Source organism: Corythoichthys intestinalis, chromosome 5, assembly GCF_030265065.1.
Source record: "Corythoichthys intestinalis isolate RoL2023-P3 chromosome 5, ASM3026506v1, whole genome shotgun sequence".
Classification (NCBI taxonomy): domain Eukaryota; kingdom Metazoa; phylum Chordata; class Actinopteri; order Syngnathiformes; family Syngnathidae; genus Corythoichthys; species Corythoichthys intestinalis.
Window position 1 is genome coordinate 44,268,684 of NC_080399.1, and position 25,078 is coordinate 44,293,761.

Sequence of the window (25,078 nt, forward strand, 5' to 3'; positions counted from 1 at the left end):
CTGATTGATGAACTTTTGGTGAGCCTCCTTTTTGGAAACCTCCCAGGTGTTATAAGAACACAGTACATTCATACATTATAACTTAAAAATAAATAAATAAATAAAAAAAAAGACATAATTATTTAAATATCTTAAAGGTCATTTTTAGTCTTCTATCATCTTTAGATTTTTGTATTAATAGATTGAAAAAAATGTTACGTCAGTTTAAGATACAGCATAAGAAACAGTTCAAACAATCAGTAGCGTAAATCATCACTCACCCTTCAATTTATAATGTCCATCACAGTTACTATGACGATGATGAGGAATCAACATCTTCATGTGATTGCATCAAATTCGAAAGATGTTCAAAAAGTCCAAATTCCAGTCAAATGTCTTACCTGTGAGTTTTGACGGCAGCAATCAACAGCGCTCAAATATCACCACCGAAGTTGCACATGCACACACAAAGAGTGGTGGTTTTATATTTAGGTGTTGAGCCTCGTCAGGACAGTGACAAGGGTGAAAAGGGTGTGTGGCGGCGCATTGCCTTCATATGAAATATGGCCGGGTGACGTTCTCTATTGTGTGGGCTAAGCCGGTAGCTTTGGGTCAGGCGGCAGTCCCGACCAACCAGGCATCTTGGGTTTCATTGTCGCTATTTTTTGACACCTGGATGAGATTAGGCGTTATGGATGATGGCAAAATTGTTTGTCGACATGGTGAAATGCTGCACGATAGAGGTGCAAACGACTAAAGTACAAACAAAAGCCGGGATGCTTATTTGAAGGTGTCATTTGAAAGGATGCTCATAACAACAGTTTTGAAAACAATGACAACAAATACACAAGGAATTTTGTAAAACATTTAAAATCAGTACAATATTTTCACCAACAACATTTCAATGATTGCAAAACAACGAACCGCAAATTCATTTACCGTTTGTTTTTTATTTTACCTTTTTCCTTTTTATTTTTAAAATACGTTTTTTTCCAATGATCTATTCTTAAATGTTGAATTTTGTTTAGACAGATTTTTACCTTTTTATTTAAAAATTTAAAGTATATACTTTCGGTTTTATTTCCTGAAATTAAAAACTTTTTTTCTACTGTATTTTGAAAATGCACTTTTGGGAATACACTGGCCAACATTTCTTTCTTTTCGGTTTCTATTGCTTGAGTTTTTTTTTTTTTTTTTTTTTTTTACTAATTCTATACAAGTTTTGATCGCTGGTCTCAAATATGCCACATTTTTTCCCCTTCATGCTTTAGTTTTCATGAAATTGGCATTTATTGGTATACTTGTTTGAGTGGTATTTTAAACAAATTCTTCATATAATTTTACCCAATACCAGCTTAATTTTGCATAGTTATGAACTTTTTTTCTGAATCATTGTCAACATTAACTTACCACATTTGAAGGATTTCCTTCTCCTGTGTCTGCAGTTGTCTAAAACATCGCATCCTAGGTATTGCTTTGCTACATAGTTGCTTTTTTAAAACATATATATACATAACCACTTTGTTAAAAAAAATATTTCTTTGCCATAATGTTGCATTACACACAAAAAAATCCTGAATTGCAAAATTAAACAAGAATTTACACAAAATAAGATACGATTTGGATTCAGCAGCCAAAAATTACTTAATTTTTGCATCAGCACATTTTTTTGTAGACCAGTATTATTTATTGTATTCCTAAATGTAAAATTTTATTTTCCAGCACAATAATTTTTCTGTTGTTTACATTTACTTTTTTAATAAAGTCTTATTTTTTGTATATTATTTATTTATCTATTTATTTGCAATATTAATGTCAATATTTTTTTCAAGCTCATAAGTTTTGATTTACAGCAAACGAATGTATATTTTTCAGTCCACTTCAGTTTGGTATATTTTAAAATATGTGTTTTTTTTTTTTTTTTTTAAAGAAACATTGTTTCCAGTTTAATTTATTCATTTTAGTAAGGATAATCAGTTCAGAAGATAGCTGGATGAACTTCCATTTCAAAATTGACTTCACAACTTCAGTGTGTGACTCATTACCTGTCAAATGTCATGTCGAACATGTAACAAGTGTCGTAACATGTCACCAAAATCTCCTAAAATACAATAATCCTTTCTTGATTTCCAGAGGGTAATGTCAGGAAAATGTTTGCAAGCCACCTAACATCTACACTGTATTCGACTGCTTTGAAATTTGTTTTCGTCATAGGGGATGTACAGCAGTGTATGCAGTAGATTTGATGTACAAAAGTGTATTTCAGATCCAATTACGAGATCGTGCATGAGAAAAAAAACGTAACATGTCAGTTAACGTTCCTGGAGTGTAGTTCGTGGTCCTCCTATAGAATTTTTTGAAGACCGAGAGAGATGAGACAAAGTTCAAAGGTCATCGAGCTGAGAGCTGGCAACTGTTTAACTGGATGATAAGAAGCAGAAAAGGCCAACTCGTGTGTGGACCAATGAGTTTAGCAGGCCAACCATCAAGGTTTAAAGCAATACTGACCACAGCTAAGGTAAGATGCAATACAATGTATGTATGTAGCTTCCCCTTGCTCATTTAAAGCCGATACTTTCTGGAAAATTGATACTTGATCTTTGGGATATTTTGACCGTTGTGAGAAATAAATATGCTACTGCAACATATAGACACTGAAAATGCCCCTCGAGAAAATGCAAGTGAGATTAAGATGGTCCATGTTTTACAGTCGACACGCACTGATGATCTGTGAAAAGTGCCATAAAGAGGAGAAGAAGAAGCGGAGGCAGGATGTGGGGGATGTTGCGCAGCACTTTGTGGAGTTATAGGCGTTTTGTCTTCATCGTGCTGTTGCCGCCACTGCTGCTTCCACTACCGCTCATTGTCGCTAGTAAGGTGAGTGCGACATCACCACGTAAACAAATACAGTACTCTGTCTAAAATGTCCAGTAAAAATCACAAAATAGTGAATTTGTGGTAGAGAAGGAATCATTCATCAAATCAAATTTATTTATATGGCCCTTTACAAAAACCCGAAAGGTCCTCAAAGTGCTTTAGAACAAACACAAACATGGTTCATGATAAGTAAAAGGCAGGAAAGTATTATACAATGACTTTAATCACTCTTATGAACTTTTTATAGATTGGACCTCAATAGTTCCTAAAATATCCATTTGAACTTTTTATAGATTGGACCTCAATAGTTCCTAAAATATCCATTAGAAATCTCATTGTAGTGATGAGCGAGCACTAAATGTTTAGGACTGTGTATATTAGGGCACTTATTAACAAGAAAATGATCCCAAAGCACACAATCAAGATGAAGTGATAACTTTTATAAGTAACCAGGAAGAACACAAAATGCAGATGAGAAAAACTCAGAAAGAACATTAAGTAGAACACAAATACACACATACGCACAACAAGGAATGGAAGTATGGAAATGCAAAAGAAAAACATTGGATGGAAGTGCAATAAAGTAATTAACCAAGAGACTCAGTCATATATGCAGAATAGAGTAATAAAAAAAGGAGTGTGAAGAGTTGTAATATACAATCAGCATCAGGAAAACAGGAAACTGAATGAAAACTAAAGACCAAGGACTCAATTTGACCAACACAAGAGAGATAAAGGCAAAAGGTCGACAAAAAATAGTTGTGAAAAATATTAAAATCACAGAAATACAGAACCAGCAATACATCGCCCATGTTAATAGACCTTCAAAGTCACCACCCGGTCACAAGTTTTTTTTGCACAGGCCACATCTTTACTCATTTTTCCCGGCTTCTATACATTAGGAATCATGTTGCGCCTTTGTTCTTCTTCTGATGGCCATCTTCTGGACCACTGAGGTCATCCCACTACCCATTACCGCCATGTTGCCCGGCATCTTATTTCCCGCCTTGGGCATCATGACTTCATCACAGGTCAGTTCCAATTTAAAATCACAAGACAATATTGAGATGATGTTCATAAGGCAGCATACAGTATGTGAGACATTAGCAATATTTCTGGTTTTATGTGCAACACTATCCTTGAAGAACAATGAATTCATATACTCTTATGCACCCACTTTTTCCCAACCAAAACATAAAATAAATATTGAGAGATGTGTTTTAGATAAAAGGAAAAAAAATCCTAAAATCGGGACAAGTGCTTTTTTTTTTTTTTTACTGGACAGTGATGAAATGTAAAACTGTCTGTATACTAATGTATTCCTGTTGTGTAGGACACCGCAATGGATTAGTAACGATCTGGGTTTGCCTTGACTTCAGACTTTCAACTTTAATTTGAGAACATTTACATCCAAATCTGGTTAATTTTATGGGAAATACAACACATAAAATGTGGCTTCCACTTTTTAAGGGACCTAAAGTAATTGGGCAAACTAACATATTTCAAATTCAAATGATCACTTTGTAATACTTTGCTGCAAATTAGTTGCAGTCAATGACTGCCTGGCATTTTGAACCGCATGGACATTTGGGTTTCGTCCCTGGTAATGGTCTGTCAGACATAGGCTGTGCCTATTATATCCAACGGGTTTTTGGTGTTAGAGCAGCTAACATTGGCCAAAACACTTCAACATTTATAATATTAGTAAATATAAGGAATCGGTTTCAAAGGCAGCCATGAATGCCCATGTCATGAAACAGCTGAACAGCCAATTGTCTCATTAGTTTGAGTAATGCCTCCCGTATTGTACTGTAGGTCTATTGTTTTGTTACAGGCTGATGGCCTGGTAAGTTGCCAGTCAAGCAATTGAGTTGTTCTTCTCATTGTTCTTGTGGACACTAACTTTGAAGTCTGACTCCTTTGTTATTCGTGAATCGATCGTTTTGAAAGTATCAATGTAGCCTGGGCCAGTATCTTTCGATCGTGAGAGCCTGATTTTTGTTTTTTATTTGTATCAAGGCTGATAAATTAATTGCGAACTTATATTTCCCTATAGGTTATGAGTTAGCCAGTAGAGGGTATGCGTGCTTTTATCACAGCCTTTAGACTGTAGTGTGCTGTAACACACTCATACTTGTTTTTACAACAGGTGGCGATGGCATTCTTCAAAGACTTTCACTTCCTTTTAGTGGGTGTCAGCTGTCTGGCCACCTCCATCCAAAAGTGGGGTCTCCATCGGAGGCTGGCCCTCAGATTAGTAGCTGCAGTGGGTGCAAATCCGGCTCGGTTGACTTTAGGCTTCATGTCTGGATGTGGCTTCCTCTCTATGTGGGTGAACAACACCTCTGCCGTCACCATGGTTATGCCCATTGCAGAGGCTGTCCTCTGCCAGATCCGGAGAGTGAGCGACGTGCCTAGCGAGGGGCCTGACCAGGGACTCGAAAATTGTGGCCTGCAACTGAATGGTAAATGAACAAAAACACTGACGATTTTAGTCTCCTTACAACTGTATAAAGAATTTGATCATATATGCACTGCTATTTTGGTTAGCTACAGAGCTCAAATAAGCTCAATAGATTAATTAAAGTCTGTCTGAACAACCAGGGACAAGCTACGGGTGTGGGGTGCAAGGGGTGTATGTGTGTGAATGGTTGTCTGTCTGTGAATGGTTGTCTTAAGCCCTGCGATTGGCGATTGGCTGGCAACCAACTCAGGATGTACCCTGCCTACTGCCCATTGTTGGCTGGGATAGGCTCCAGGATCCCCGTGACCCTCATGAGGATAAATGAAATCATATAAAACACACTTAAAATGACACACTGAAACTTGACTTTTCAAGAAATGTGCAGCATTCAATGACGGCGTTGAGTGCAGATGGAGTGGAGCTCCACAAGTGGATTTTGCTACGGTAGTGTCAGTTCAAATGGCCATTTCTTGTATATCTTGTCATTTGTGTGGCAAGCTATTTGGCAGCCCGGGGGGGGCCTATATTAGCCGGGTCTCTTAGCAACTGCCTGGTTTGCCTGTCAGATCGCTCTGCCTTTGCTCCACCAACCAAAACAACATTTGACCTCACAAGCAGAATGACCTGCAGATTTTTGCAGTTTAGGAAGGTGTTTATTAAGTGGACAAAGCACCTCATGGGGACTAATTGGGAGTACACTACATGTGCACTAAGAAATGAAGAGTTACTTATTTTCTAGTGAGTCTGTGCAGAGTATGACATCTTCAAGTTTTATTGTCTTGGAATATGTCTACCAAACATCTTTCAACATCATGGGAATTTTGTCACCGATTCTTGCATCAGGAACAGCACTTGCTTTTAATCAAGACTGCTGCTTGTTGTTATTGTTTGGTTGGTGCACCTGATGACTCATTTTTCTGTTGATTGTCATGAGATGATATCAGACAATTGAAGCACTCTCTCCCACTGTCTGTGTGTGTGTATGTTCGGCACATGCAGAGGTGCATGTCAACTTAGAGAATGAATCTTTGAGGTACGTGTATTTTTTATTTCCTTGTTTTCAGGCAAAAATATCTAGAATGGCACACGTTTAACTCTATTTTTTTCAGGGATGAGCAGAATCCCCCAGAAGAAACATCCTCCTCCACCTCTTCCGCAACCTCATCATCGTCGTCATCATCATCATCATCACGAGCAGCAGATGCCACTCAGGTGCAAAATCACACATTACTGCATTTTCAATTGCTTGATTCTAAATACAAGACAATCCCGTTTTTCAACAGTTGACAGTTCTAGAATCTGCTGGCTTTGTGTGCTTTGGGCGGCACACCCCAGCAATAGCGGACGGGGTACTTCCCGTCGGTTTGCTCGGATTAGTCAATACCAGTGGAGTTGGGCTGTTTTCTAGGCGCTTGTGTAGAGTCTTCAAAGTAAATTGGCTCATCGGGACATCTTGCAAAAATACATTTTTGCCAGTACGAGGTACAGTGCCTTGCAAAAGTATTCGGCCCCCTTGAACCTTGCAACCTTTTGCCACATTTCAGGCTTCAGACATAAAGATATAAAATTTTAATTTTTTGTCAAGAATCAACAACAAGTGGGACACAATCATGAAATGGAACAAAATTTATTGGATAATTTAAACTTTTTTAACAAATAAAAAACTGAAAAGTGGGGCGTGCAATATTATTCGGCCCCCTTGCGTTAATACTTTGTAGCGCCACCTTTTGCTCCAATTACAGCTGCAAGTCGCTTGGGGTATGTTTCTATCAGTTTTGCACATCGAGAGACTGACATTCTTGCCCATTCTTCCTTGCAAAAAAGCTCGAGCTCAGTGAGGTTGGATGGAGATTGTTTGTGAACATCAGTCTTCAGCTCTTTCCACAGATTCTCGATTGGATTCAGGTCTGGACTTTGACTTGGCCATTCTAACACCTGGATACGTTTATTTTTGAACCATTCCATTGTAGATGTGGCTTTATGTTTTGGATCATTGTCCTGTTGGAAGATAAATCTCCGTCCCAGTCTCAGGTCTTCTGCAGATACCAACAGGTTTTCTTCCAGAATGTTCCTGTATTTGGCTGCATCCATCTTCCCGTCAATTTTAACCATCTTCCCTGTCCCTGCTGAAGAAAAGCAGGCCCAAACCATGATGCTGCCACCACCATGTTTGACAGTGGGGATGGTGTGTTCAGGGTGATGAGCTGTGTTACTTTTACGCCAAACATATCGTTTTGCATTGTAGCCAAAAAGTTCAATTTTGGTTTCATTTGACCAGAACACCTTCTTCCACATGTTTGGTGTGTCTCCCAGGTGGCTTGTGGCAAACTTTAAACGAGACTTTTTATGGATATCTTTGAGAAATGGCTTTCTTTTTGCCACTCTTCCATAAAGGCCAGATTTGTGCAGTGTACGACTGATTGTTGTCCTATGGACAGACTCTCCCACCTCAGCTGTAGATCTCTGCAGTTCATCCAGAGTGATCATGGGCCTCTTGGCTGCATCTCCGATCAGTTTTCTCCTTGTTTGAGAAGAAAGTTTGGAAGGACGGCCGGGTCTTGGTAGATTTGCAGTGGTCTGATGCACCTTCCATTTCAATATGATGGCTTGCACAGTGCTCCTTGAGATGTTTAAAGCTTGGGAAATCTTTTTGTATCCAAATCCGGCTTTAAACTTCTCCACAACAGTATCTCGGACCTGCCTGGTGTGTTCCTTGGTTTTCATAATGCTCTCTGCACTTTAAACAGAACCCTGAGACTATCACAGAGCAGGTGCATTTATACGGAGACTTGATTACACACAGGTGGATTCTATTTATCATCATCGGTCATTTAGGACAACAATGGATCATTCAGAGATCCTCACTGAACTTCTGGAGTGAGTTTGCTGCATTGAAAGTAAAGGGGCCGAATAATATTGCACGCCCCACTTTTCAGTTTTTTATTTGTTAAAAAAGTTTAAATTATCCAATAAATGTTGTTCCACTTCACGATTGTGTCCCACTTGTTGTTGATTCTTGAGAAAAAAATTAAATTTCATATCTTTATGTTTGAAGCCTGAAATGTGGCGAAAGGTTGCAAGATTCAAGGGGCCGAATACTTTTGCAAGGCACTGTACCTATGTATCTGTTGTCAGCTGAATTTATGTCTTGACTTTACTAATGAAATGGCTTTCAATGAAACGGTATAGTTCATTGTTCTTTTTTGGCATGATTTCTTGAGACTAATTTGTCGGCATACTTATGATAGTATTAAATCCCATTGTGTTCAGTGAAGCTGGTTTTGCAGGCTGAATTCTCTAATATAATTCCAAGACGCATAGATGAGTGGGGGAAAAAGTCCTAAAACTAAAATTGACGCTCATTGTACATGGTAGAGTTCCTTTCCTTTTCCCATGTCCTTTCCCTAGGCCCTTGCGACCTTAAAATCAACACCAAAAAAATACTTGGTGTCTTCAATGATGGCTGACAGGTGGTGTGTATGACAGCGCCCCCTATGGAACTAATGGTGGGCAAGGCCATGTGCATCGGCGTGGCCTTCGCCTCCAATATTGGCGGTATCGCCACATTGCCAGGAACATCACCCAACCTCATCCTCTCCGAGTATCTTCATCAGTGAGTCAACTATGTCGTCACACGTGTTAAATATCATTAAAAAAAATTATTAAAAATGTGATCATTAGTAAAATGTCACCCTCTCTAAAATATTCATCATCATCATTATTGAGGATTTACCCAGAATGCAACTGCATCAACTTTGGCAAGTGGCTTGCGTTGTGTTTTCCTATCAGCGTGATATCATTGTTGCTTACTTGGGCATGGCTCTGCTGGCTCTTCATTGGCTCAGAGTGAGTCACATGTCTATTATGTTATTGTGAGCATTAGCAGTGAGTACATTGACTGTCATCGTACTTAGGTTCCGCTTGTTAGGGCGATGCGAAGGACAACACTCTCAGAGGGAGATAGCCACTCTGAAAATTATCCAAGAAGAGTACAGAGCACTTGGACCGATGAGGTGAGAACTCATTTGTTGATTTGTTTGTTTGTCATGTGTTCATTCAACATTACTATGATCAAACCATTCATCGTAACTATCTGTTATGTTATTGTCCATTCATTTATTAATTTGTAGAATTGTTATTCTTGTAATTTAATGGTTCAACTTAACATTATCGTTGTCAAATGTTCAATCGTCCTTCCATTCTGCGTCATTCATGTCACTAGTTGTTGTGGTATATTTTCATGTCCACTTATCATTTAAAGTGCATATGACAGGAGAAAAAAAGTCTTAAATAGGATTATTATGTGAATTAGCATCATATTTTGAGATGATTTGACTATATACAACAATTTAGCAAAGCGCAGATGATTAGAAATTAGTTTTTTAATTTGTCGGTTAGCCACGCCTACCATTATAGGGCTCTAGCATCCCCAACAGGTGGATGACGTCAGCGGAGTCACGATTTCATCTGATTTAGTATGCAGCCCGTTGAAGGAGAATTATTCTTAACGAGGAAAACGCGACGAAGAGAGCCGCTAACCGACATGCTAACCCGAACCAAGTGATGATCAAAGTCTTCGAAGCGGAAAATCACACATAACTAGCCGGGATCATTTCACATGATGACTGGGTTGTCGATTGTCTTCGCCGTTCGGCAAACCGCCGGACGGAGAGCAATTTACAGCTCGTTCCCCTGCTACTACGGACAGGAGAGCTCGCCGGGGAAGCAGCTAGACAATGACCGCCGAACAAACCACCCGACGTCGGAGGAGCGTGTAGCTGCCAAATGGTCAACACGAATATGGCAACACAATGCTTTACTACACGGCGAAGTCGTAAACAGCGAGACACTCAGTGGAGGAGGGCGGCTGCAGTTGTTGTGCAGCTAACATGTGCAGCTAATGTGTATGAGGAGAGCTTTTTACATGCCCATCCATGATCAAACGTAAGTAGTCCTTTATTTAAAGAAAGTTTGTAGTGTTTATGTTGTACAGTGTAGTGTTTGTAATCGCTGTATTCGCAGCTAATTTTAACTCAAAGTTGCAATTTCTGATCGGTCGGAAAATTTGACAGAACACCGGGCACATGAAGAGGGGAATAAGCCGAGTATAGTGCTCTCCCGGCGGGGGGGTGTGCGACAAGCCGCCGGTCGTCGGCCGAGGGGACAAAGAGCATGTCAGCCACAAAATGCAAGCCACCTACATATTAAAATGATCCCAGTGTTTGACATAATACAAAACACAACGTTTACTCACTTCCTCGCAAGTCCCATGTTCCCACAGTAGTAGGGCTTGTTTTGGCCAATATACACCGGTGAAGGGTAACCTTTTGAAACCCCAAAAAGGCGCACACGCCTCGCCCTCGTTACAGCAAGATTTTTCTGCAGCCGTTTGGCTGGCGTAATGCGAAAAATAAACGTATTAATCCGCAAAATCAGCTGAATCCTTAGTCCTTCTCATACAACAGTATGGCTGTATAGTGAAGAGGACTCCTTCCTCCGTACACGTCACAGCGGCCTCTTTCTCAACTCGAGACTATTGCCGGAAGTCACTCATTTTCATGGCGCGGGATTAAAAAAACTAAATAAATATAGCGATCGCTTCCACACACATCCAAACGGTCCATTTCATTCAGGAGCATAAAATACATAGTAGTATGATATAAACATGCTTTTTCGTGTCACAGGCACTTTAAACACTGATGTTATCTGCAGTTCTGCATTCATTTCATATGCATTATTCTTTCATCCAACCTATTTTGACTTTTTGAAACAGCAATCATTTTTCTTTATTATTATCATTCATGCTTTATTCTTTAGAGAGGAGGAAACCCAATATAAAGCTTCTGATCATTTCATAAAAAAGATGCTGCCAAGTGGGAGGGTGAGAACCCCAATTGGAAGGATGCATTGACAAATAGCAACAAAGCAATGGCCAAGAAATCTTTATGAACAGTCGGCATCAAGATTCAACAAGTCTCAATGAAGTGTTCCACTGCACAAAGATACTGCATCTGGTGACACACCATAGTGGGCAGATTGAACTCGATATACTGTATTCTGAGCCTGGAGAAACTAGGTCTCTGAAAACTTTCAATTTGAAGGCTCAGATCAGCTACCTGCCAACTTGCAAGATGACAGGGTGGGAGCAGTTTGACAAGGACATTGAGAAGGTGCTTGAAGCATCCTTCAAAGGAGACTTGGATCAGAGACTGCAGGCAGTAACGCTTTTTACCAGCAGTCTAACGCAGAGGTTTGGTGCATTAGAGTAGAAACCTTTCCAGCACCTTACACCTTAAAAGACAGGGTGGTGAAAATTCTCAAGACTCGTAAAAGTGTGCGTGATGTTGGGAAACCTAAAACACCCAAGCTTACATCAATGATGAAACATTCTGGTCAGATTGGAAAATGTATTCAATAATTATTTATTCATTGGTTCACCAATTTATCATCGGCCAACAGGGAAAAAAATGCATTTAGTTAACATTAATTACATGAATGGTTCGTGTCAGTCATTCATATAGTCAGATAATGAATTATTCATACATTCGTGTGGTCACAGGATCTTTTATTCAAATCTTCACTCAACAAAAAATGTTTGTGGATTCTTCTTTATCAATTGTTTTCATTCAGTCACCAATAGTAAAATTTTCTATTGCTTGAGTAAAACATCATACATGCACTCAAAGCATCAACTGTTTTTTCCATTTATTTATGCAAGTGTTTATTCCATTATCCATTTATTCATCATTTATTCCCAACTAATGTGCTCAGTGGCCAAGAGCTGTTCACCCTGATGGTCTTCTGCCTGATGATCCTTTTGTGGTTCACTCGATCTCCGGGCTTCATTCCGGGATGGGCCTCTCTCTTCCCTCAGTGAGTTTTCATGATTTGATACGTGTTGTATGCTGAAAATCAATTTTTTACCACCATGGCCTTTACCACACAGTCACTCCGACTACATGACCGATGCCACTGTGGCTCTTGTCCTGGGAATTCTTTTCTTCTTGGTGCCCGCCTATGGACCCTCACAAAAATATGGTAAAAGAAAAAAAAAAAAAAGCCCAAAATATTTAAAAATGTGAATAAAGAGCAAGGAACAAATGACAATGATATATTTCGTTCCAGAGAGCATGATCTCCTGGACAGACTTCCAGGCATTCATGCCGTGGAAAGTGTCCCTTCTTGTCGGTGGAGGATTTGCCTTGGCCGAAGGTACTAAGGTGCGTACAGTTGGCTGAAAAACTTATCATGTTAATAACAAAGGCAGAAAAGTACTGCTTTGGCATCATCCTGTGGTATTCATAGTCATTTACAGGTGTTCTTGTTGAGTCTAATTCACATTCAAATTGTCATGTTTATAACTATGGCAAAAGCAATGCTAGCTTCATTACCCAGAATCAAGGGCATAGATTTGCATAGGGACAGTAGGGACATGACACTAGCAAATTTTCAGGATGCTCAAATTGTCCCCACCAACTTTTAAGCAACCTTATTGGCATTATATCATGAGGTCAGTTATGTAGGTAATTGAGATTTTCTTTCCATAAGTTGTATGGATAGGATTGACCCTACTATTATTAAGTGAAAAATACGTTCATTATGTTCAGGCTGACATTAACCCCTTTTTCACTTGCTGAATGTGCCAGTCCATTTTTTCCCTCAAACACACATTTGATTGGCTGATGACATGACCCCCCCCGCCCCCAAACACACACACACACACACACACACACACACACACATATGCACTCACAGCCCAGACAGAAATACAACATGTTGACAACATGCAGCCTCCGCCGCCCCCTTCGAGGACGAGGGAAATTTTAATCTTATTTCAGTCAGCAGTAGCAGCAACCACAGTAAGTAATGTAAAAAGACGTCAATGTTATGGAGGTGGGGAACAGACCACTAATCTTTCTATTGAAAGTCCGACCTGCATCAGTGTATGAGTTTGCTAACCTGCAAAACTCGAGTAGGAAGCTGCTTAGAGGGAAGTGTCATTCGGTATGTTTTCTACTGTTAACATTAATTAACATTAATTAAACTGAGAGTAATGTAATGAACCAAGGTCTCCCCAATTTTCATTTTTTATTTTATTAATGTTGTCTTAAAGCAGCCCAAAGGAGCTTTCATTCTTTTGTTGAGTTTGTAGATAAAAGCAGTATTGTTTTACCTGAAGGAAGGTTCTGTTTTTATTTATTTTTGGTATTCCCTAACTCAGATGTTTTTTTAGTTGATTTTAATTTCGTTATTTAGACAGACAATGTTGAGTGGTCTTAAGACAACTGTTTTTTGCATTCCTGAAAAGTTAAGAGATTATTGTGCAAGTTAATATAATTTAAATTCTGTTCAAATATTGCAATTTAAACTTGCTAAACAAACAAACAAACAAACAAAAAAAACAGGCATTTTATTCTGGAAGTTTTCAAAATGTTTCTTTAGTAGTTTTTGAAAACAAAGGTTTGAATCGAATGACGTATCACTTGAACTAATTTATTTATTTAAAAATAAATAAATTCATTTAGAATAAATCAATACGGATTTTTTTTTTTTTGCGTGATCATTTAGCCTATATATTAATTAGGTTCATTTTCTTGGGAAATGTATCCCTGACCTCCGTTCACCCAATCTGTTTGATCTTATTAATGTCCCGTCCCCAGCAAAAAGTGTACATGCAGATTATGATGTTATATCATCCCTACCAATACTGAAACCAAATCTACACCCTTGTCCAGAATAAACTGTAGAATCTAGATTATCGTGGATATTTGCGCGCACTCATCTGTATTGGTAGTGCCTCAAATCGCCACTAGAGAGAGACAGCGGGCTCAATCTGTACAGCCTCCGTGCAGGAAGTGAGCAAACCGACCAGCCTGACTCGTTTGAGGTTTAATAAGCTTCAGTTGTATATTCATGAGAGGAACACTGATGCAAAGAAAGAAAAAAAAAGAAAAAAAAAACACACACATTAAATTAAGTCTGCTAATAATGGCATGATATTTTAGTGTACTTAATTAAAGTCCCGCGTGCGTGTGTGTAGGTGTCTGGTTTGTCCCGGTGGGTGTCTGAACTTCTGTCCCCTCTGAGTAGTCTCCCTCCCCTGGCCACGGTGACCGTGGCGTGCATCATCATCACCATGGTAACCGAGCTGGCCAGCAACGCCACTACCATCACCATATTCCTGCCCATCCTCTCGCCGCTGGTGGGCATGCGCACACTCGCAGACATGCACGAACTGATTTACACACACACATTCACGTATCAAATGACTTATCAGTTATTTACTGGACAGCAATAATCATTGCCAAAGACGTACATTATATTGGTGCTTTCTCATGTCGCAATTTAAAGGGAGATTTAAAAGACATAAATTACAGCAAAAACCTAACTGAAACACTTCTGAAATCCTCATACCATATTTACGGTATCAAGCAACATATCTTGTATGGCCAACTAGTGGTTGACCGTGATTCCAAATATGAATAGAAATAGTAAAGTAACATTCTGCAAGATTAAAATTCACAATCCTCAATCATCTCAGTTCCTGTTATGGAGCAGAGATGTCTGGACAAAAAAAGTGTATCATTCTTTAAAATTTGTAACTCCCTGGACAGGGTGTCATCACACGGTACAACACCTGCGTTGGGCACAGTCAGTTAAGTGGGACTCTGCCTTGAGGTACAAAGTAGTGACTCTAACAAACAAATCTCATATATCATTTTATTCAATCGAGAATTTACCTCAAGCGTTCTCACTGCCACAACTACATTCCTTTCCTGTTTTTTTTTTTTTTTTTTTTTTTTTAATTAAAAAAAAAGTTAGATGTTTTTCTGTTAAAATAAATAAATATGCCCGAACACAACATATCATTTCCTTCTTTTGTGTCCCGTCCAGTGCAGGCCGAAGGCATCTGTGTCAACCCACTGTCCGTACTGATCCCAGCCACTTTGTGTACATCATTTTCTTTCCTGCTGCCAGCATCCAATCCTCCAAATGCTGTGGTTTTCGCCTATGGATACTTCAGCATTGCAGACATGGTGAGATAGACTAATTTTAATGTCACTGCTATTTAATTCTTTTTTCCTCAAAGTTTAATGCATAACATAGGTCAAAACAAATTTGCAACCTGAATGAAGTGGGGCTTCTATGTGTTTAAAATTTTTTTTTTTTTCTTAAAGGTGTTGTAAGTAGCACAGTCTGGAATCTTTATCACTTCTGGGACAGATATTTTTTTTTATATTGAATGTGGGTTTGTTTACATCAACAGTAATAAGGCAACTGAGCTAATGAAATATCTGTTGAAATTAATTACAATGTTGTCTAGATAGTTAACTCATTATATATCTGGAGTTGGACATCACTAAGATAGATGTGTCCTCTCAGTAATATATTTGGATTGTTCCTTATAATCTTTCCATTTGTATTTGCCCCTTTTATATTTTCAAAAGTATGTAATTCTCCTTCCTTTGACTTCAGGTAAAGGCAGGGCTGGGTGCAAATGTGATCGGCCTACCCATCGTATTACTGGCGGTGAGCACGTGGGGTGTGCCTTTGTTCTCTCTGGATAGGCTACCAGACTGGGTTCCCTCAATCAATGCAACAACACCCTAATAGATGCCGACAAACTCCACACAAATATTCTTCAATGTGTTTTTATTTTATTATATTCATTTTTGTGGCCATGTTACTGTAACAAAAGATGGGAGTAACAAAAGCTGGAGGAACTATACTGTGATTGCTAGGAATGTAAGAAAGGTCTGAAAGTTGCTGCATTAAGATGACGATTACCATGATGACTCGCAGTACAATGTTTTGCTATTCTAATTGCAAATAGCTGTGAAAATGGTAAAAAATTGCAGTATGTTTTTTTTAGAGCTGTCCCGATCCGACCACATAGTCTCTCACTCTCTCTCCTGCTGCTTTTCTTGGTCGGGAAGTGTACTGGAGTTGCTTGTTAAAGTTAACGATGATTGACAGGCGTTAAGGCTTGATCTTGCCAGAGAAGCTTGGAATCAGAAACTTCAAGGTGCCACATATGTCAATCATCGTTTAGCTTGTTAAACATTTGCTTTGGCAACTCATTGTGTGCAAGTTTGCAGTGTGAGCGGATTTGAGTGGACTCACAATGAAGCATTGAATGAAGACAAGCATATACATAAAATATTTTTTTATTATTATACTTTGGGCCGAAAAAAATGAAAAAACATGTCTTAAATGTATCTCTTTCCAATGCTAAACCAGAATAAATACATTGAACACACAATGGGGGATCGCTACTTCATGGTTTTTCACTTCCTGCGGGGGGTTCTGGTCCCCATTAACTGCGAAAAACAAGGGATCACTGCACTGTACTGTGTTTGGCTCGAAAGCCATTATGTGTTTGTGTTGTAGTCAAAGGACAATTTTCAAATATGCGTTAAGCATAGGCGGAGATTGAGGGGGGGCAGGGTGGCCGAAAATGTCACTGCATGTCATGCACTTTCGGTCAAAATATGTTGTAAATATTATAAAATATTGCCATTGATTTAACATTTTATGTGTTTCTAACAATATATTTTAGTACAAGAGAACAATTGTGGTTTATTAGAGCCTACATGTATTTAAGGTAGAGGATCACTTTAAGATTGTAAGCTTTCCAATGATGTATCACACATTCATGTAGGACAATTTTTGAAATTTGGCCAAATTGGGGGTGTCAGAGCGGAACTTCAAGTCACCTGAGTGTTTTGTGATATATACTAGCATACTGTATATACATACGTTGTACGGTTTTGGCGTCATTTGTACAAGTGAGCACTGATTTTTAAACGTGTACGCCGTACGTTCAAAATTTGTATGTTTTTGGTGCATTACGTTTTTTTTCCTCCGTTCGGATTTTGTCACCGTTTCGGCAACGAGACAATGTGCATTACTATTAAATCAAGAACTTTTTGGGAGAAGTAATTTGTAACTGTAATTAATTACTTTTTTAAAGTAAGATTAACAACACTGGTCATAAAGATGAAGTCTGCGGAGATTTTATTCTGCCAATTTGTTGTCGAACACAATTTGCCCGCGACTAATGCTGATCACTACTCAGAATTAGCAAAAGAAATGTTCCCTGACTCAAAGATTGCATCGGTAAGTTAATATTATCAATTGACGTTTTTAATTTATAATTGGACACACGAACGAACACCCTTCAAGTCAAACTGAATTGCGAGCTGAAGTGCCATGAAGTGCAGCCTTCAAAAGACATGATAGAAATTGCCAAAAGTGCATACAATCAGTGTTGTTAATAGCGGCGTTAGAATATAACGGCGTTACAAACAGTGTTATTTTTTTCAGTAGTGAGTGATCTAATTAATTACTTTTCTCATCTTGGCAACGCCGTTACTGTTGCTGGGGATGTATAGGCGTGCGTTACTGTGCGTTGCTATATTGGTTGAATGACGCGATAAAAGTCTGAGGGAGACAGACTCACCGAGACAACAGAGCAGAGCAGGAGTGGGGGGGGGGGGGGGGGCAAAAAAGTTGTGTCGCCGAGCAAACGTGATGCTAGGTGGCTCCAATATTACCTGACTGTAGCCGATAGCCTACAAACTACGCCCACATGAAATGGTAGACATGGTAGATATCACATATATATAGAACTAGATGCGAAATGACAGACACGGGGGCGTTAGCAACATGTACAGTATAGGAACTAGATGCGTTAGTAAACAGCAGCCATCTTAAAGCAGTAGACTTCTTAGGAAGGCTCTGTTGTAGAGAACCTTCCTAGCGAACCTAAGTAACTTTTTATCTAAAATACTCATAAATCGGCAAAATGTTGACTTGAATGTATCTTTAAATGATGAAACAGTTTTAAAACATCCACATGTCAAAAGTAGACAGAAGGGAACTAATGCAATCAGGGCCGGCCCAGGCCATTTGGGGGCCCTAAGCAAAATAATGCAAAAGGGCCCATATTTTTGGCCCACCATTTCGTCACAGTGTACTGTGAAACCCATACATGCAATCCAAGCCATACGTCCATATTTTGTAAATTAATCAGATTGTGTTGCACTGCACCCCACTTCTCACCCCAAATGACTGTCAGTACTAACAGTAGATAGCGCCAAACCTTTTTCTAAAAGAGGAAAGAAAGAAGTTAAGGAAGACCTTATATTTTTTTAAGCTTGTAATCAAGTATCAAAACTCACAAAAGTCCAATAAAACAAACTAGTAAACAAAATAGAAAATAAATTAAACGATTGCCAGATTGGGGTCCCCCTAGTGGTCAGGGGCCCTAGGCAGCTGCATAGTCTACGTATAGGCTGGGCCGGCCCTGAATGCAATAATGGGAGAAAATTTAACAACTTTTAATGGTTGATTCAGGGTAAGGGGTAAATTAGGGTAAAGAATTGGGCTAGGACCAATTGTCCCTAAAACCTTTTACACTTCACATAGTGTGACCTAAGTTTTATTTTTTAAATTTATTTATTCTTTTTTTTTTTTTTTTTTTTTTTTGAGTAAAAAAAAAAAACAAAAACACATGAAAATGATGACCAGTTACTTTGCCAAGTAACTAATTACTCTTACATTCAGGTAACTGAGTTACTAACGCAATTAGTTTTTGGGAGAAGTAATTTGTAACTTTAATTACTTTTTTTACAGTAAGATTAACAACACTGCATACAATTATAACAAGTCACTGTTAAATTTTAGTCATCACGATGTAGCCGAAGATATTGATTGTTCTTTGATTGCACCAGGTTATACGTTACAATATTACCAATAAATTCATATTATTTTAAACATTGAGTTTTATTTTTGTTTCATATTGCACGCTATATACGACGTTGGAAGATTAGTCACCAATTTGTAAGGGCATACGTCACTATTTGTAAGATTGCCAACGGCCTCGGGTTGACATGTATGTATACATTTATAGGCTATACGTATTGTAAGTTAATTTGATTTCTGACACTGCTCCGGGCCATCAACATTATTTTGCCCCCCTCCCACAAAAGTCAAACTCAGCCTATGGCGTTAAGGCTGTCAGAGTGATCTCTCTCGCGCCTCTCGCACTATCTTTGAATGCAGCCACAGGTTGCTCACCTGTGTGTCGGCGCGTTCGCCCATCTCAGTTCGCGTGCACGCGCCTTCATTCCGACAGTGCGCAGCTGTGCGGACCGACTAGTCCAACCAAACTGAACCTTCCAGGCAGCAAAGCCAAGTCGCTTTCCGGCTAAAAGCAATCCACTTCTTCGCAGCCGTGTCGACCGCGGTTTACGCCACGTCGACTCAAGAAGAAAAAATATCTGAAGAACAAACACTCGCTTTCCGCTCTGACTTTACTACACACCAGCCATGCTGGACCCGTCCTCCAGCGAAGACACCGATGTGGAGTCCGACCCGGAAGTTGCCCGGGAGCCTGCAAGGAAAACAGACTGCTCCTCCACGGCCAAGCAGGGAGTTGAGAGCCGACCGGGCGGCCAGAAGCGACCATTGTTGAAGCACGAACAGCCCTCTATTAAAGGCTCAGCCAGGCAAAATGCTCACCGTCAAGATAGCTCAACAGGTGAGGAAGAGGAGAGGCGAGAACGCGAGCGACTAAAGCAGGAGGAAGAGGAGCACAAAGTCAAATTGCAGATTTATGTCTTCGTCCTGAGATGCATCGCTTACCCATTCAACGCCAAGCAGCCAACCGACATGACTCGGCGGCAGCAGAAGGTGAGTCGACCCCAGCGCTTGCACCTGTCAGCGCGGTTGTGACTCCGTAGTGAACCCTAACCAAAACTCCATTGGAAAACTGTCACTTTTTGTGAAAACATGACTTTCATTAAAAACATTTAAGGTAAGCAGACGTTTATTTAATCATGTTACTATTTTAAAAACTAGCAAGTAATTTGTCATAATGGTCAACTCAGAAAAGTTTTATATGGATATGGCGGAAAACAGACAAGAATGAAAAAGCAGTTTCTGCTCTTGCACTCTTTAAAAGGAACTGCAGTATTTTAAGCCAAAATAACTGTTGTGTTTGATAGGACAATATGTCTATATGCTGCCACAGCAGATTCATGGCGCATTAAGCCCCCGAACTATTTTTAATTTGTCCGTTTTACCCTGAAAACCCCCATTTACAGACGCCGCGCAACCGCTTTTGTTTCAACCTACCCATAAAAAGAAGGTGATTATATTTATTATTTAAAATGTCTGTCATTTTTGGCTTAGAATCATTAATTGATGTCTAATATTTAGTTCAAAAAAAGAAAACGACTTTAAAAAATTATTCACTCGCATAATTTAAACTTTTAAACAAATGACATTACAATGAAAAATTTGGCGCCTGTAAAAAAAAGTCACGGATGTGTACCTCATATAACTATCGCTTAATTGTATATATATATTTTTTGTTACTGTCACATTTTCCCCGATATGTTAGATGATAAATAATCGATCCAAACAAAGAAAAATGGAAAAATAACGTTTAACAGGGAAACTATATGAAAAAAAATCTCAACCACTCCTTGTTGTCTGCGATTTCTGCATCGCGACCCTTGTTATATCACCATGTTTCACCCATAAAATCTCCCAAAATCTGGCTGTGGCCATTCACAGCTGTGTCTTCACACTTACATGTTACATGGAGTTTTTGGATCAAAACAAGGTAGGTACGCGATAATATCTCATTAAAATCGTGGCGTCTTTAATTCTGCTCTCGCGTGCTCTCGCCTCCTGTTAGGGTTTTGCTGTTTAAATTTTTTTGTTTTTTTTAAATGCCCTCCCGTTCAAAATGTTTTTTCCCCCAGAAAATTGAGGTTTTAAGTTTTCCAATGATGTATGACACATGCATATCGGACAATTTGGAAATTTGGCCAAATTGGGGGTCTCAGAGCGTAACTTCAAGTCACCTGAGTGTTTTCCGCCATGTATTTTTTTTTTTTAAATCATGAAAGACCATTTAGTCTTCACCGGCTAATCTACAATGTCTCCCTTAACTTTATACATAATTTTTTCCCCCAACCAAAATAGTTCATTAATTCATCTTCTAAACCGCTTATCCTCACGTATGTCTTCTTCAAAAATTCCATAGAGTACCCCAACTATGTCTAGGAAGTGAAAAAAATCCAAGTTAACGAAGGATTGCGCTAAAATTCCTCCTATATTGTATAAGATCCAACCGTCTTTATGTAATTACACCAACCTAATAATTAGAGGCGTGCGAAATTTCTGATTCTTAGATTATTAGCGATTCGGCCTTGGAAGATTCGAGAACGATTCACAGACATCCAAATTCCGATTATTGAATTATACCAGGTAAAGTGGAAATAAAACACAGTCAGCGCCGTCTTTAGGACGCAATGAGGAACGGACAAAGAGTAAATATCATGTTCAACTCATGCCGCTAGATAAAAAAGAAAAAAGTCACCTGAGTGTTTTTCGCCATATGTATTAGTGCTGTACAGTGGTGCCTCCAGAAATTTTTCAAAGGGGTGGCCAGATGGGGCCAACCAAAATCTTGGGGGGGGGGGGGGGGGGGGGGGCACACCAAAACTAAAAGCCATAATTTCGGGTTTTCATTATATTATTGCAGTAAAAAGGTCAGGGGAAAACTATCAGAAAGACTTAAAGAGCATACGACACCAGAAAAAAAGTCTTAAATGGCATTATTATGTGAATTAGAATCATATTTTGAGACGATTCGACCATATACAACAATTTAGCAAAGCGCAGATGACGAGAAATTAGTCTTTTAATCTGCCGGTTAGCCACGCCTACAATTATAGGGCTTTAGCGTCCCCAACAGGTGGATGACGTCAGCGGTAGACTAGGCTCATCGGTTTTACTATTCAGCCCACTGAGGGGGAATTGTTCAGGACGAGGAAAACGAGACGAAGAGAGCTGCAAAATGTCATTGTTTCAGTCTCTCTACTCCCAATATTTTTACAGGATATTCTTTTTATCCAAGTATTTTCCCCAATAGCTATATAAATGGCTTGAGAAGGACCAGTCAGCCCGTCGAGGGGGAACTATTCACAATGAGGAAAACGCGACGAAGAGAGCGGCAAAATGTCATTGTTTCTGTCTCTTTACTTCAATATTTTTACAGGATATTCTTTTTATCCAAGTATTTTTCCCCAATAGCTATATAAATGGCTTGAGAAGGACCAGTCAGCCCGTCGAGGGGGAACTATTCACAATGAGGAAAACGCGACGAAGAGAGCGGCAAAATGTCATTGTTTCTGTCTCTTTACTTCAATATTTTTACAGGATATTCTTTTTACCCAAGTACTTTCCCCAATTGCTAAATAAATGGCATGGTCATGACAAATAACTTGTGCTAAATGGAATATAAAATAATAAAAATCCATTTATTCAAGACGACATGGCAAAATTACTCCATAATGGTCAAAACAGTCGACTTTACCTTTACTGTCACACCTGCCGAACGATATTTTATGACACCTAAATCGGACATATGTCATTTCCCTTCCCCGGCTTCGGAGAATGTAAACAGACCAGAAGGAGTGACAGCTAGCCGACATGCTAACCCGAACCGAGGGATGTTTCTAAGTCTTCGAAGTGGAAAATCACACATAACTAGCCTGGATTATTTGACATGACGACCCGGTTGTCGAGTTTCTTTGCGGATCGGCAAACCGCCCGGCGGAGAGCAATTTACAGTTCGTTCCCTGGAGGAGGGTGGCTGGAATTGTTGTGTAGCTAACGTGCTAACAGCTAACTGCTAATGAGCGTGAGGATAGCTTTTTACATGCCTATCAATGATCAAACGTAAGTAGTCCTTTATTTAAAGGAATTTTATAGTGTTTACTTTGTAATCACTGTATTCGTATTTGACATAATACAAAACAAGATGTTTACTCACTTCCTTGTAAGTCCAATGGTCCCACAGTAAATATCCACGGTGAATGGGAACCTTTTGAAACTCCAAAAAGGCGCATACGCCTCTCCCGCATACAGAATGATTTTTCTGCAGCCGTTTGGCTGGCGTGATGCAAAAAATAAAAGTATTAATCCCCCAAATCAGCTGAATCCTTCGTCCTCATACACAACAGTACACTGTAGCGTGAAGAGGACGTCTTCTACCGTACACGTCACAGCGCCCTCCTCCTCAATGCGAGACCGAAGCCGGAAGTCACTCATTTTCCTGGCGCGGGATTCAAAAAACTAAATAAATATAGCGATCGCTTCCACACACATCCAAGCGGTCCACATCATTCAGGAGCATAAAATACCGCGTGTATTATGAAATAAACATGCTTTTTCGTGTCACAAGCACTTTAAGGACACGGCTACTGATATACTTTGGTGTATTGCGTAATATTTGATGTTACTAATGATTTAATGTGCATAGTCCATCACTGTCCAGTCAACATTTTGAGTTCCACAACAATTCTATTGTGTTGTGTATACAGTATATTTGCTGTAATATACTTTTATACTGTAATATACTAAACTATTTTGTTTTGTACATTTAACAAAACAAAATAAATGCATTCATTTGGGATGATATGCATAACTGATCCAACGGTATATTGGCAAGCGGGGTGGCCAGTGGGGTGGACAACAAATTTATTGGAGGCGCCGTGGCCACCCCTGGCCAAAAATAAAAAAATGTGTATATAAGTTTTGAATACACACATTAGCACGAGAATTAACCAATTTGCTTACCTTTCATGATTCAAATTAAATTGGGCAACTAGTATAACACTTTTATAGATGAATTAAACATTCATTTTCCCCAAGTAACTTAAAATAAAATGGCGACATGTAGAAAGAGTAGTTAGCATGTCCGCTCATAGTCCTGAGATCAAGGGGTCAAGCCAGAGTCCTGCATGGAGCTTCCATTTTATTTTTTAGTACAATCTATAACACATGTATTTTGATTTATATCTTTATTTTATATACTTTACATTTCTATTATAAATATATACTTTAATGATATATATAGTTGTCATCGGTCTAATATTATTTATGAAATCACAAAAAATTGTGGAAAATGAGATACAATTATTGAACTCTCCAAAATGCTTGTTTTTCAAAACATTTATATTGTTCATCTGTGCATTTTAGTGGGTTTGCACCAAGCAATCCACCTCAGAGTGCCACATTTTGGGTTAAAAAAACAAAAAGGCCAAAGTTACGTTCTGCCTGAGGACTTGGATTTCACCCCGGTCCTCTGTGTCCTTGTGCTCGAAAAAGTTAATTCTTTCTTTCCATACATTCATTCACAGCTTATCCGTGCATTGCAGCCCAATAAATGACAACAAATGCCACAATCTGCCTCATATTGCCACATTTTGGGCGAAAAAGTCAAACACTAGGGTTTCACCCCGATCCTCAATGTATGTATTTTTGCCCTCATATAGTACATCTCAGGTGGCCCCAGAGATGCGCATGGCGCCAGGAGGCTCATTGCCTTATTTTCATCCAAACATGCTCGTAAATGACCATAATGGATGAATGTCAAGTTGCCAGGCGGGTCCACGCTCATCATGCTGCCTCAACGTATTCCATTTTGGGCATGAAAATCCAAAATTACGTTTTGTCTGGAAACCAGTATTTTACTCTGGCTCTCTGGCTCAACTCTGACAGCCGCTGGAGCCCGTGCATTGTCTTGTTCAAACAACAGAGGAGTTGGCAGGGTCATAATTAATCGTGCTTAAAAAAACTGACAGCGTCAAAGGGAGTTTGTGGTAACGCCGTTATTAATGTTATCTGACGGCATTAACAATTATTTATAGTGTGCAAATAACTGGAACACTCAAA

At 39.2% G+C, this 25,078-nt stretch overlaps 2 protein-coding genes across 2 annotated transcripts in view; both read left to right on the plus strand.

The window, feature by feature from the left end:
* The first annotated feature begins 2,760 nt into the window (after nucleotides 1–2,760).
* Nucleotides 2,761–16,541, plus strand: slc13a1 (solute carrier family 13 member 1). Its single transcript, XM_057837860.1, is given in 13 exon segments — nucleotides 2,761–2,856; nucleotides 3,759–3,887; nucleotides 5,006–5,321; nucleotides 6,320–6,353; nucleotides 6,430–6,532; nucleotides 8,791–8,933; nucleotides 9,047–9,166; nucleotides 9,235–9,333; nucleotides 12,092–12,193; nucleotides 12,267–12,540; nucleotides 14,361–14,522; nucleotides 15,220–15,357; nucleotides 15,797–16,541. Coding segments are annotated over 13 exon segments (1,851 nt in total). The 3' UTR covers nucleotides 15,932–16,541.
* A 2,858-nt stretch (nucleotides 16,542–19,399) lies between these two features.
* Nucleotides 19,400–25,078, plus strand: part of cadps2 (Ca++-dependent secretion activator 2) — a 289,750-nt gene continuing 284,071 nt past the window's right edge. The window contains exon 1 of the mRNA XM_057837859.1: nucleotides 19,400–20,017. Within this exon, the coding sequence (XP_057693842.1) occupies nucleotides 19,655–20,017 (363 nt within the window). The 5' untranslated portion in view covers nucleotides 19,400–19,654. The remainder of the gene's footprint in view (nucleotides 20,018–25,078) is intronic.